Raw genomic sequence first — 12,870 nt, 5'->3', positions numbered from 1 at the left:
CTTTTGCACAGTACTGTATATATTTGTTACCCCATAGACACACTGCATAAAATAACAAGCACAGGAGAAAATAAAAGCAAGTCCTTCAAGAGCCCCTTTGTAACTGTTATATGGTATTCCTATTTTAATAATGCAAGTGCAAGGACCCAATTGCTTTTCTGTCCACTAGAAACCTTTCATTTCATGGTGATGTATATATGTACTGTGGGTGTGTAATATAATATAAACATTTTCTCCCCTTTTCAAGGTTCAGCTTTGCAAAGCTCAAGAGGAGGCAGGGACTTTCAAACTCCAAGCCCAGACAGTAAGTAAAATAAATATACATAAATAACATCAACAGTCATTGCTTCAGTGGCATAGCTTATTAGAATAGCAACATACAAAGGCAGTGGTTCATCTTCAAAGTGGGTGTTGCTGGAAGATGTAAACCAAAAATGATGTTTGAATCCTAACCTCATTTTGGGACTTTAGGATGCTGCACCATTTGTGAAAGGAAATCTCACCAGCTGTGGTACAAAACTATTGTTACACTTGCCAGAAATGGTACAAATTACACAGTGAAGTAAAACCCATGGATAAATAGGAACCTTCTGGTACAGTATTAGGTAACAGTCAATTTTTCTTTAAACACTACTACACTGTTTTTTCTTCTTATAGATGCTTGATTACTCATAACATGGTCCTGTTTACCACATTTCTGCTTAAATAACGGATTTATTATAACATTCACATAGTCTTCTGTTTTATTGGAAGTATATGCAGCTGTGCCTGGTTATTATCTGCTAGTGCATAGCTGGGCAATTGCTTCTGAAAGCAAGGATAATTTATATGCTAATTTTATTTGTTATCTGATTTGATTTTAATATACGATTGTGAGCTGCCTATTTAAAAAAAAAACAAAAAAAAAACTGTCAATGTTTCCTTTTTCTTTCTAATCCTGTATGTTCCTAGTTAGGTTTAGCTAATCTAATTTGAGAGCTGGTTTTTCATTTGGTCTATGCTGCATTGCTTTTGTAGTTTTGAAATACATTCAGCACGCCTTATACAGGAAGTAGCCCAGGACCCCCTGAGGTTCATAAAGATGGTTATTTTAATATTTCATTACTTTCATGGAATTGCTGTAGTATATTGGAAGTGTCCTGATATGTATATAGAGAGTCATTCTGGACAAGTTTTGGAAAATCGCCAGTTGTAAGATTTGCATGCATCACACTGCCTGGATATTGCATACACCTCATTAGTAGGAGTAGAACTATTGCTCAGACAATGACACCAGGGTTAACCCCACTACTCCCTGGTCCCTTCAATTGGGAGACGATCTGAAAATCTCATTCTCACTTGACCAGTTACAATGCTGTTTTAGCTGGGCCGCTGTATTTACTATTGTGTTATCAGCTTATCAAAATGACTTAAATCTCTCCCAAGTCCTTTTGCATAGGACCAAGTCACCCTGTAGTGTATTCAGAGTGTTCCCTGACCTCCTGTAGACCACGCAAGGTTTATTGCTACTGCCTCGGTACTGTTTTTAACCAGTAAGGGTATAAATATGTTCACTGGCAGGTGGAATTGTGGGGGAGGTTCTTCCAGCTTGTTGTGAATTGTGTGGTGTGTGGCAATCATTTGGACAGGGGTTTACATTGGAGATGCACATGTCCAAGGGGTAGGTAACCTTGGTCCTGCCTGAAGTTAAATTATTAAGTACCTGGTCAGAGGATAATTTTGGTTTAGTTAAATTAAGGATATGTTTTGAACAGAGAGCTGGACTAGAAGCTCCAGAGTTTCCTACCCTTGCACAAGGCCAAAGTCATCTTTGCTGATTCCCTCTCTTGGTCTTGTTTTGTACTTGTACTAACTCATTCGGTAATGCATGGCAGTCATACTAGTCATGAAATATATCATACACAGTCGATTTTAATGTATTTTCTTGCATTCTGTTAAAACATGATTGGAACTTATTTTCATGCATTGTAAAAAAGGCAGTCTAATCTTTTATACAGTAGCTAAATGTATTGAATTTCAATTACAAGTCAATATTTATTGCTCTGTTGTATATATTGGAAAGCTTGAGGAGCATGTTCGTCACGCTGATTATTATTATTATTTATTTCTTAGCAGACGCCCTTATCCAGGGCGACTTACATTTGTTACAAGATATCACATTATTTTTACATACAATTACCCATTTATACAGTTGGGTTTTTACTGGAGCAATCTAGGTAAAGTACCTTGCTCAAGGGTACAACAGCAGTGTTCTCCACCTGGGATTGAACCCACGACTCTCCAGTAAAGAGTCCAGAGGCCAGAGCCCTAACCACTACTCCACACTGCTGCCCACGCTGATGTCCAACTACCATGAACATACAGAGAATCTTAATATAAATCATAAAAGGCACAGCTTTAAGGATAACGAACATGATTTTTATTAAACATTATTCACTGTTCCCTCAGAGTCTGTTTGTGTGTACTGATGTTAAGAACCATAATCACTGGGTTGACAGGAGTAATCCCCAATAAAAACAGTACTACTATGGGTCCCCAATGGCTTGTCTTTTGAAAAGCACTACCATTAGGAGTGCAGAGAAGACATGCAAGCACAGTTTGAATCCTGTTTGCGGCAACTTGTCAATCTTTGCTGGGAGTCCACAGAAAACATGGCATGCCTTTATACTGCAGAGAGGTGAGGGAGGGAAATCAGCAACCAATAGTAACCTCATCATGCTTCAGAGACCTTTAATGATATGGTGCTTAGCAGAGACTTGCCAGGCTGGGCCCTTGCCTCCAGAAACAGAGACAATTGGCTTGACAGTGGAAAGGAGGTTAACTTTGGTCTTCAGTCCTTCTAATCGTTAAGGAGTTGCATAGGAAGAGGGGTTGCATAATGGAAGAGACCAGAGAGTTCACCTGAAGAGCATAACCAAATATTAATAACCTCTGCCATTTCAAAGGGGTGTATCATTTTCTTTACTTCCTGATCTCTCCTGTTAGTATTCCAACTAGCTGACTAGCTGCAATTAACTTTGTTTAAAGCCAGTGTGTGATTTCAGACAGCTTAAAATGTTTAAAGTTAAAGCCCATTAGTTAATTGCATGAGAAAGAGAGACAGGCAGACGCGCTCTGACTCCTGTATTAATTAGTGCACTCAGGACTGATGGGCCTGCCTCTCTGTTGTGGTCCTCGATCACTTCCCAAAAGTAATTAATATCATACCAACTTGAGGCGGCTTGGTGCAGAGCTACTGCCTCATTAACAAACTTTCCGTAATTAGACACAGCAAGAATTAGAGGAAAAGAGAAATGGTTTTGATTACTGCCATAAAGAAGCACTTATCGTCTGAATCCCACCAGGGACTTCATTTTGTTTTAATTTAATGATTTAAGAAGGAGGAAGACAGTTATGCATGGGATATGATTACAGAAATTGAGAGCTCTGAGATCTTGATTGACAGATAGCATAAGAAAAGTGTTTTAGAATTAAAAAAAAAAAAAAAAGTTTTTATGATGTCTGGCTCAGTGGAAGCCATATAGAACTGATAACACTGGACTGATTCTAAAGTATCGGAATAAGTTGTATGCCTGAACAGACCCTTATGGCATCTTGGGATAGCGTGCCTGTATATTTGTGGGCAGGTAACATCATCGCTTCGCAACATTAATTAAAATAAGAGTGCCCACCAGCACAAAAGCTCTTGCAACATACATTACTAGCCTGGAAACCACATTATTTCAGGTATAACTGGGAAACACTGTCTTGCTAGAGATCAAGCTTAGTTATCCGAGGGCTGAGGGCTATCTTTCTAGTAATAACACCATGCAGTAGTCCATCGCATATCCACCCTAACCATTTATCCGCCATGATCAGTCTCTTCAGCAACGTTTAGTTTACTGAATAGAGAAGATTAGTTTTGAGGTTGTAGCTCCCACCAAAGTTTTTGTACACAGTGTTATATGTGCTCAATGCGTTGCCATTGCTGGAATTGTTACTTCAAGCTTCGGCTCGCTCTCCTGCCTATAACTCAGCAGTGAATGCACGCACCCACATTGCAGACGGCTACTCTGTGACATGCATTAATACCCTGTATCTTTCTAAACAAGGGATTTAGGGGAGCTCCCTAATAAAAGCTGAATCTCAAAACAATAATTGTGTGAATATAATGTACCACCGTCCCTTTCCTTTTCGGCGCCAGCAATAAAGTCGCTGACAAGGTGAGTGTCGTTCAGTATTTTATTTATTAACCACAAACAACTGTAGCTGCCTACCAATCACACACAAACACACACACCTTTTTTGAACGGCTCCTTCTCCACCACTCACACACGCAGCCGTGCAATCTAACTAACCCCATTCACTCCCAGCTGCCCAAACACACTCTCAAGCATGCTTGTTTAATGATGCACACAATGCGTTCAACACATAACCACAGCAGCGGGCCTTCTGAGCGCCCAGTTGTCCGAGTCACTACAGTAATAGTTACAGCTGTGTATAATGGTATTTAAAACAGGATTAATTTATCCACCTTTTTACATATCCGTCCTTACTCTGATCCCACCACAGGCGAATATGCAACGGATTACTGTAATTGTACATTTGTAGCACGTGTCTAAATATTTTTTTTTTAAAAATGCAGTTATGCAAAGGTACCTGCTGTTCAACATGTTTGCATTAAAATGTCTTAGGGCTCAGACATGTCATTTACCTTCCGCTGGGTAATGTGTAAACGCCTTGGTGAAATATTGGTGCTGAAAGAAGCCTAGAAGTTATATATAATTTAAGTTGCTTAGTTAACAGCTGATCTGTGTTTTAATAGATTGAATGAAATGGTTAATACAAATGTTATAAATTACATGGGAGGCTGAGAAGCTTCAAGCATGTATGTGTTGCCTTCTCGCAGGGTCACAGTCAGCTTAATGATAGTAATAGCCGCCTTTTGATTATCCTTTTTTTAATGCATTGTGATTCAGCTCGGCTAATGCTCAACTAGATTTATACTTGTAATGACTCTATGAACAGAGCATTAAATGTACACAATGAATAATTATGAATGATCATCATATGTGGCCTAGTAGGCATGCACGTTACTACAAACAGTTAATTTTAGTCATATCCCAGCAACTGGTTCCATAGCCTCCATGAGTTTAGCTATGCAGTACTATTCAATCAGAGAGTGGTCTGTCTTACCAAGTTGTGTTTTTACTTTTCTTTATGGTAAATTGCACACAGTCATAAAACCTATTTTTTTGCATATGTGTTTTTATAAATAAATAAATAAAAGCTTATTGCTGTCATTTGAATTCTCTTGGCATTGTGCAGATGCTGTACATTTGTTTTTTGCCATTAGAGTATGCATTCATAAAAAGTGTAGGAGAATAAACAGCAGAATGGGATGCTATACATGAATAGTTTTTGCCCTGGTTGATGTTTGATATTATAGATGTAATAATGATCATTATCTGAACACTGTATGCAAAAAACTATTTTGTGGTTATTTGTTTATTAAGAAATTTGTGCAAGGGAACTAATTGTGTCTGAATTTATTTAACAGTACCAGCTAAACATGCTTGAATCCACAGAGTATGTATCCTTGGTCTGGGTTCTTGAGAAATCGTATGATCGTGTGATATTACAATTCTGTTGGATTCACCTGCTTTGAGCTTTAGTGGCAGCCCGTTAGCAGCTTTTTAGTGAAGTCTAAATTTAGCCTTGATAGTCATTTTTTATCTGATGGCTGTTCAAGGATTGAGAACAGAATGAGTTCGATGTAATTGCTCAGCTCATTTGGGATTGGAATCTGCATTACAAAAGCATCACTAGTGGCTCCTAATGTTTACCTGCTTCTTGTATTAAAGGGCTGGTGGTGTGCTTTTGAATTTGAAGTGGATGGAGTGTAGGGTGCTCTTCAAGGTTGGAGTTGAGCATTAAAGGACTCCTGCCTTGTCATTGCATTACAACATGTTTCATTGTATAGGCTGGCTTGAGTGCCCATGCTGAAGGAAGAAAGCATGCATTGAATTTCTTTTCCTTCTGACATGCACATTGCATTATGAAACCTCTGTACGAGAGTACCTCTTCATTCGTTTTATATTTTCTCAATCCCTTTTCTTTTTGTTTCTGTAACACGGCTTGTGTTTAAAGTGCTTAAACTGCAGAATGTGAACTGCAAGCTCATAACCAGAGCGTCCTTGGAGGTTCAGGCTGTCTTGAGCCCATGACAGCCATTTTCGCTCTCCTACTATATCTTCTCAAGTAGTGTTCTGAGTAATTACGCCTCTTAAATTAGGAGACAGGGAAAGGATTGCGCAGAGAAATATGTGCATTAGCTCTGGAGATGGAAGGCGGAGCATGGAGCTTTCACTCTCAATCTTGAAGATTGTTTCGAAATGAAATGGCATTCTGTTAAAGTGAACAAAAAGAAAAGCTCTTTGAAATAGAAGTGTGTGGACAAGTGCATCAAATGGGAAATAAAGTGAAACTTGTCTACCAATACAGAGACACTGCCACAAATAGCCTTGAAAACCTGCCAAGATAGTGTGCTGATTGTAAGTGTCTGGATAACTAAGAAATGATATGACCGATGCTATATTGGCACAGCAACCCAGAAGTACCGACCCTACTTGACATTTACAGTAGCACCCAATGATTTTTGGATTGGTAGCATTAGATGCATTGCATTTTCATCCTAAATGTCAGGGTGACTTGAAAATGACATTACCAAGCAATTTTTGCATGTACTGTATCATGGATAATGGGTAGAGCAACATTCGGGCATCCTTGAAACTTGGCATTAATCTTATAAGCATGGGTTGACCTATCCACCCATGTTATCAGAAAAATACAACGATAAAAGAAATACACACTATCCACTCCTTCCCACCTAGGCTTTAATTTCAGTACTTTATAGTCAGGACTTTTTCAGGCTCTTTTCATTATTTTGTCCCAGGCTTGTTCCTAATGTTCTTGTGATGAAATGTGATTCTCTCCTGGTTCCCTGTCTGCTAACATCCTACAATGGCCTTTTTGGATTAGACCAAAAAAATAAATAAATACATCTCTTTGCATGTTGCATCACAGAACAGGAAATGCGTCATTTATTTACTTGGGGCCCAATTCCTGTCAGTGCCCACGACTTAATAGAAGATGTGATTATTTATTAAATAAAAAATGTACAGGTTTGGGATTAGTCTCTGTATGCTGTGTAGACAAATTACACTGAAATCTGTTATTCAAGCCGGATTAGAACCGCAGTCCCAGAGTTGTGGGAAAAACACACACAACTGCTGATCTCTCACACCAGCCCACCAACTCCCCACTACATCTTCATTTTTAGTCTGAGTAAATATCAAAGGCAGATGATCTGCAGGTGGTCCAGAGAGAGTAACGCCAATTCATCTTGTCAAGTCATAGTGCAGCCAGGAAGCTTTACTCGGGGCAAACTATGCAGTGATCTTGATGAATGAGATATCAAACATCTCTGTGATTCCAACAGCCACAATGCACAGGTAAAATAAACAGAGCTGAATTACAGCACATGAAAACAGGATGAGATTGGGAATTCATGTTTCAAATTATATCACTAGCTCCCTAAGCCGTGGTGTATTGTCTCTCAACTATTTTGCTATTAGTGAGATAATTAGCAAAATACAAGGACCCAAGATTCTGTCATATTAATTGAATTTAAAATGTGCCTTTTAACACGCTTTGTAGCCAGCTATAAAATATTTTAAGAGAAAATTAGGTTTGCTGTGTAAAAGGCATGTCGGTTTATGTAATGTTTAATTCTCGGTGTTTAATTTTGCTTTGTCTAATACAGCATACAGTCTAATCAACTTTTGTTTTCTGATCATTTGTTTCTTCTACTACCAACATATCGGCAGTGATCCATCCGAGAAGGGCCACTAGTGCTGATGTTTCACACGCATTCAGTGAATCACCAGTGGATATCTCTATTACTGTATAGATTGTATGGATTCACTGTTCATTAATTGCATAATGAAACCCCTGAAATGAGTCTTAATATCTCCAGAGATGCAACTTCATGATCCTCCTGACATGCTTGAGAATTTACTCTGTAACCCTGCTTTCTATTCTTACATTTTCATAGTGCTGATGAGACCACACTTTCTGAAGCTCCGTTGCTTGCCTTCTCTTACTTATTTTTTAAACGGCAGCTTTTTCTGATGCTCTAGTTCTTCAGCTTCTGTATTTCCCAGTTCCAGTATTTTTTTTTTTTTTTTTTTTTTTTTAATAGATTAGGACTTCTTTGTGTGTGGTCAACTTTTTTGCTTGAAATTTTTGTTTTGACAATGCACCTACAGCAATCTCTTGAATGAGCTCTGCAGTCTGTATTTGTATAATGTAACTTATTGTAGATTTTGATAATATAAGTTACAACGTGTAACACTTTTTTTTTTTTTTTTTTGGTTCCTGGGTAGTAAGTGTTATTTCCTAATTGCTTATGCCTCAAAAGTATAGAAAATGGCTATTCCCCACAAACTTTGCTTTTGTGACCAGGACAGTGATATTTTGAAATCTACCTATTTTCCAGAACATTCCAGATAGATTCAGTGCTGAGTAAACTTGGAGTAACTTCTAGAACTTTCCAGTAATATAAATAGTAGTATAAATACAGGGGCCTTAAGCCCACCAGTTCAGTTTAGTTCCAGCTGCCTAAGTGGATACATATCTGCATTTTTCTGAGATGGCATCAATAGGCTGCAAGCATCCGGCAGACGCATTTTGCTATGTCTGCGGCCAATTTATCAAGACAAGAGCGAAAAAGTACTCCGTGGAAGCATCTGCTAAGATGTGCGAGGCGGGACTGGCCACAGCGGACCGAGTTCTCTGTGGGGAGGAACAACGTCAAGTGGGAGCCACTGGTGGACCCCCAGAAGGTGCTGATGCCACCACTGCACATCAAATTGGGCCTTATGAAACAATTTGTCAGAGCTCTAGATAAGGAGTCGGCAGCCTTCAAGTTCCTTCAAGACGACTTCCCTAAGCTGTCTGAGGCAAAGGTCAAAGCCAGTGCCTTAGTCGGACCACAGATAAAGAAGGTCCTGGAGTGCAATGAATTCCCCAAGAAGCTCACTAGTAAGGAGAAAGCGGCTTGAAACAGCTTTGTCGCAGTGGTTTGGGGGTTCCTGGGCAATCACAAGGCCGAAAACTATGTGGAGCTGGTTGAGACTCTGGTGAAGAACTACGGCACAATGGGCTGTAGGATGTCCCTCAAAGTCCATATCCTTGATGCTCATCTTGGTAAATTCAAGGATAACATGGGAGCGTACTCGGAGGAGCAAGGCGACCACCAGGATATACTGGACTTTGAACGCCGCTACCAAGGACAGTATAACGAGAACATGGTGGGAGACTACATTTGGGGGCTGATTCGTGAAAGTGATTTACAATATAATCGTAAATCTCGAAAAACTACTCGCTTCTAAATCTTTTGTAGTCATTTTTGTATTACTTTAATATAAATACATGTTAATTTGGATTTTTTTTCTGACTATGTGAATGAAAAGACACAAATTCGCCCGTTTTCTCATTGGAAATAGGTAAATTTCAAAATATCACTGTCTGGTCACAAAAGCAAAGTTTGTGGGGAATAATAGCCATTTTCTATACTTTTGAGGCATAAGCAATTAGGAAATAACACTTACTACCCAGGAACAGAAATTGTGTTACGTAGCGTTATTGATGATTTAGCAGCAGGAGCAAGATCCAAAATGAATTTGTGAGACTACACATATACTGCATTCATATAGGGAGGGAGGTTAATAAAACAGGCAGTAGGAGAGCAGAATAGAGACCATGACTTCATAAACTGAGCACCTGACATAATACCCATACTACTGATAAAATCATATTGGGCTCTATACCTTGGTGACTGACTGCTGTATAATACTGCTGTGAAATAAACAGTTCTCATCTCAGTCAATCAATCAGTTTAAACCCAACGTGACTCTGCTCTTGTATGAAACTCACATTCGTTTTCTGTTAGGGAGGGAACAACTGTAATGATGAGTAATTGGAATGCCACAATATTTGTCTCCCAGTCAGCGTCTCTACAACATAAATTCAGTTTTTATTAGAACTGAAACCTATTGGAGGCAGAGAATTCAAATTGTAACAGGGCTGTCTATCTAGGAAGGTATCACTGCACATTGTAATAGTCTTCGGGTTCTCGCCTGTGCTGTTGAGTGTAACGGGCCGTTACGTTGTTACCTGGAAAAATTATGCTGAATTCAGGCTGTTACGCTGTGTTTTCAGTTTGCGTAGGGCCAAAAAATAATAATAATCCTGTGAAACATTTAACAATACTATAAACAAGTTATAAACATGCTAGACCCTGCCATTTACAATACACATAAATATAATATTTAAGTTCCACTATAACTCTGGGGGAGAAAAAGCTTAGCTGTGATCTTGAAGCTCTGTGTTTCTGGCTTGCCGTCTGTGAAAATGTTCTTTCGGGACCAGAGGGTACGTTTTGAAACCATGACTGCTCCACCTCCCTGTGACTAGTATCACGGTCACATTTTAGTTGTGTGTACATGGGTGACTGGTATTTCTTGGGCTAGGTCTTTCGGAACATGATTCTGGTAATTGGTCTGTACAGTTTTTTTCCGTTTTGGATGCCACGTGGGTTTTTTTTTTGTTTTGTTTTTTACAAGCAGCGCGTCCACTTACTGTTTCAAATTAGAGCCTCTGTCCTCCCGCCAAACACAATGTTTGTGACATGCGTATGTTTCGTGATCAAGCTAAAGAGCTTTCATTGGGCAAAATGAAATCAAACTAAACATTGATTCACTCTATTGATTCATCTACCAGCACACGTTGAATGTGCTGGCAGTCTTACACAAGTACATTTTTCAAAGCCTTTGCCACCGTGGCGAACTTCGGGGAAAAATAGTTGAGCCACAAGGTAAAATGTTTTGCGAGTGGCTAGCGGGAACGTAGCATAACAAGCTGGGTTAAATAAATCGTTCAGACGAAGAACAATAATGTGTATTCTAAACAGTTTTGACATATTCAATCTTTTTTATTACAAGGTCTTTAGAAAAAAATCCAAACTTCTACAATATTACAATAATCCTTTTGTGTGACTTCCGTTTGCCATAGAGAGATTTTCATATAGTATGTAGGTTTTAAAATATAAAATGTGGGACACAGTACATGTCCAGTTTTACTTGCGATAAGTGGGAAACACGTTTATGTTGTATATTCCTTAACTATGGAACAACAGTGACAAACAGGTTTTCCACTTATTCTTGCAAGCACACGAAAATGGCTGTCATGGATATGGTGCAACAACCATATGTATGAGAACGACAACAAAAGCAAAACTCCACAATCACATGATCACAGTAAAGTTTATTAGAATATTTAAAATATGAGATGATGATGCATGTTATTAGTATAGCTTTTTTTAGTAATCAATAAGTAGCCTATATTATTTTAACTAGAAATACAATACAACTCACATGCAGAAACTACTACTGTGCAGTAGATTACCACTGAAAAAAAGAAGTCATGAAGTTGTGGAGGCAGTGTGGTCCAGTGGTTAAGGTCCAGGGCTTGTAACCAGAAGGTCACTGGTTCAAATCCCACCTCTGCCACTGACTGACTCACTGTGTGACCATGAGCAAGTCACTTCACCCCATTGTGCTCCGTCCTGCAGATAAGATGTTAAATCAGTGTCCTGTTGTAAGTGGCTCTGCATATAATGCACAGTTCACAGCCTACCTATGTAAAGTGCTTTGTGATGGTGGTCCACTATGAACGGCGCTCTATAAAAATAAAGATGTTATGTTAAAAAAAATAATAATTAGAAGACCTAATATTTATGCTATTTTTGAAAGAATAAAAACAGCACTAATTATGTCCACATAATTGTAGGCCATTCTTAATGTTTTGAAAGATAAAAACAGGTTTCTGAGTCGGACAGAAATGATAACAGAATGGCAAAAATCTAGTTTCCTCTCCATGGAATGGCGTCCATGCGTTGCTGGGGAATGCGTCATCTTATGACGCAGACTCTGCATCTACCTACTGACAGCCGTAGATATAGAATATTCTATATGCTGACAACTACTTCCACAAAGCGAAAGCATGTGCATGACTTGTCCTGCCTCGTCTGCAGGGGGTTGCGAGGATCTTTCTTTCACCGCCCCCGCCCCGCCCCTGCTCCAGCACCCAGCTCCTACCACTACCACCACGCTGTGAAAAATTCTTGGTGACAACTGCACATTGTAATAGTCTGTGTATCTAGGATTCAGAGATGGAAATAAGCAATTTCACCCATTCCAGGTTTTACTACAATCTTGATTAGCTCCAAAACCAGGATGGGATCAAACTGCTATGCAATGGGAGTCTTCTTTCCGTCCCTGCTAGGATGGTATCGCTGCACATTGGTTTCTGGTGAAGGTCAAGCAAAATAAACATTCATTGTAAAGTATGATTAAACCAACACATGCACATGCTCTTGATGAACTGATTTGTATGCTCTGATGCTAACTACCAGATTGTGTGTGGGGAATATACTGAATCATTTATTCTTGCAGCATGGTGGTTTATCATTGTGCAGGAGTTCAGCATTTTTCCCCCAGTTACAAAAGCTGTAGGTGCATAAACATGTAGTGATTTATTTAAAACATAAATGGCTCTGCTACTTTCCAATAAGTTATTGATCAACTCTCCTTGACCAACTGATGAAGGAATTAGCCAAAAGTGTTCCAAGTTTTTTCTCAAGAATATACTGTAGAAGGCTAAAACAGGGCAAAACGGACTGTATGTTACTGTCACTGTACGCTAAAATAAGTTCATCTCAGTGTTTGTTGGTTCATTTTAGTTTCATTTTCGTCATGATGTCTGTCA

The 12,870-nt window shown here is 39.0% G+C and overlaps 1 protein-coding gene across 4 annotated transcripts in view; it reads left to right on the top strand.

Moving 5' to 3' along the window:
• mad1l1 (mitotic arrest deficient 1 like 1) overlaps positions 1-12,870 on the top strand; it is a 246,651-nt gene that overhangs the window by 77,598 nt on the left and 156,183 nt on the right. For all 4 annotated transcript variants that reach the window (XM_058995955.1, XM_058995957.1, XM_058995958.1 and 1 more), the window contains exon 13: positions 248-304. In XM_058995955.1, the coding sequence (XP_058851938.1) occupies positions 248-304 (57 nt within the window). The remainder of the gene's footprint in view (positions 1-247; positions 305-12,870) is intronic.

Source organism: Acipenser ruthenus, chromosome 22 (assembly GCF_902713425.1).
Source record: "Acipenser ruthenus chromosome 22, fAciRut3.2 maternal haplotype, whole genome shotgun sequence".
NCBI classification, from domain to species: domain Eukaryota; kingdom Metazoa; phylum Chordata; class Actinopteri; order Acipenseriformes; family Acipenseridae; genus Acipenser; species Acipenser ruthenus.
The sequence above is the reverse complement of the archived record's forward strand: the minus strand, read 5'-3'. Positions and strand labels throughout refer to the sequence as shown.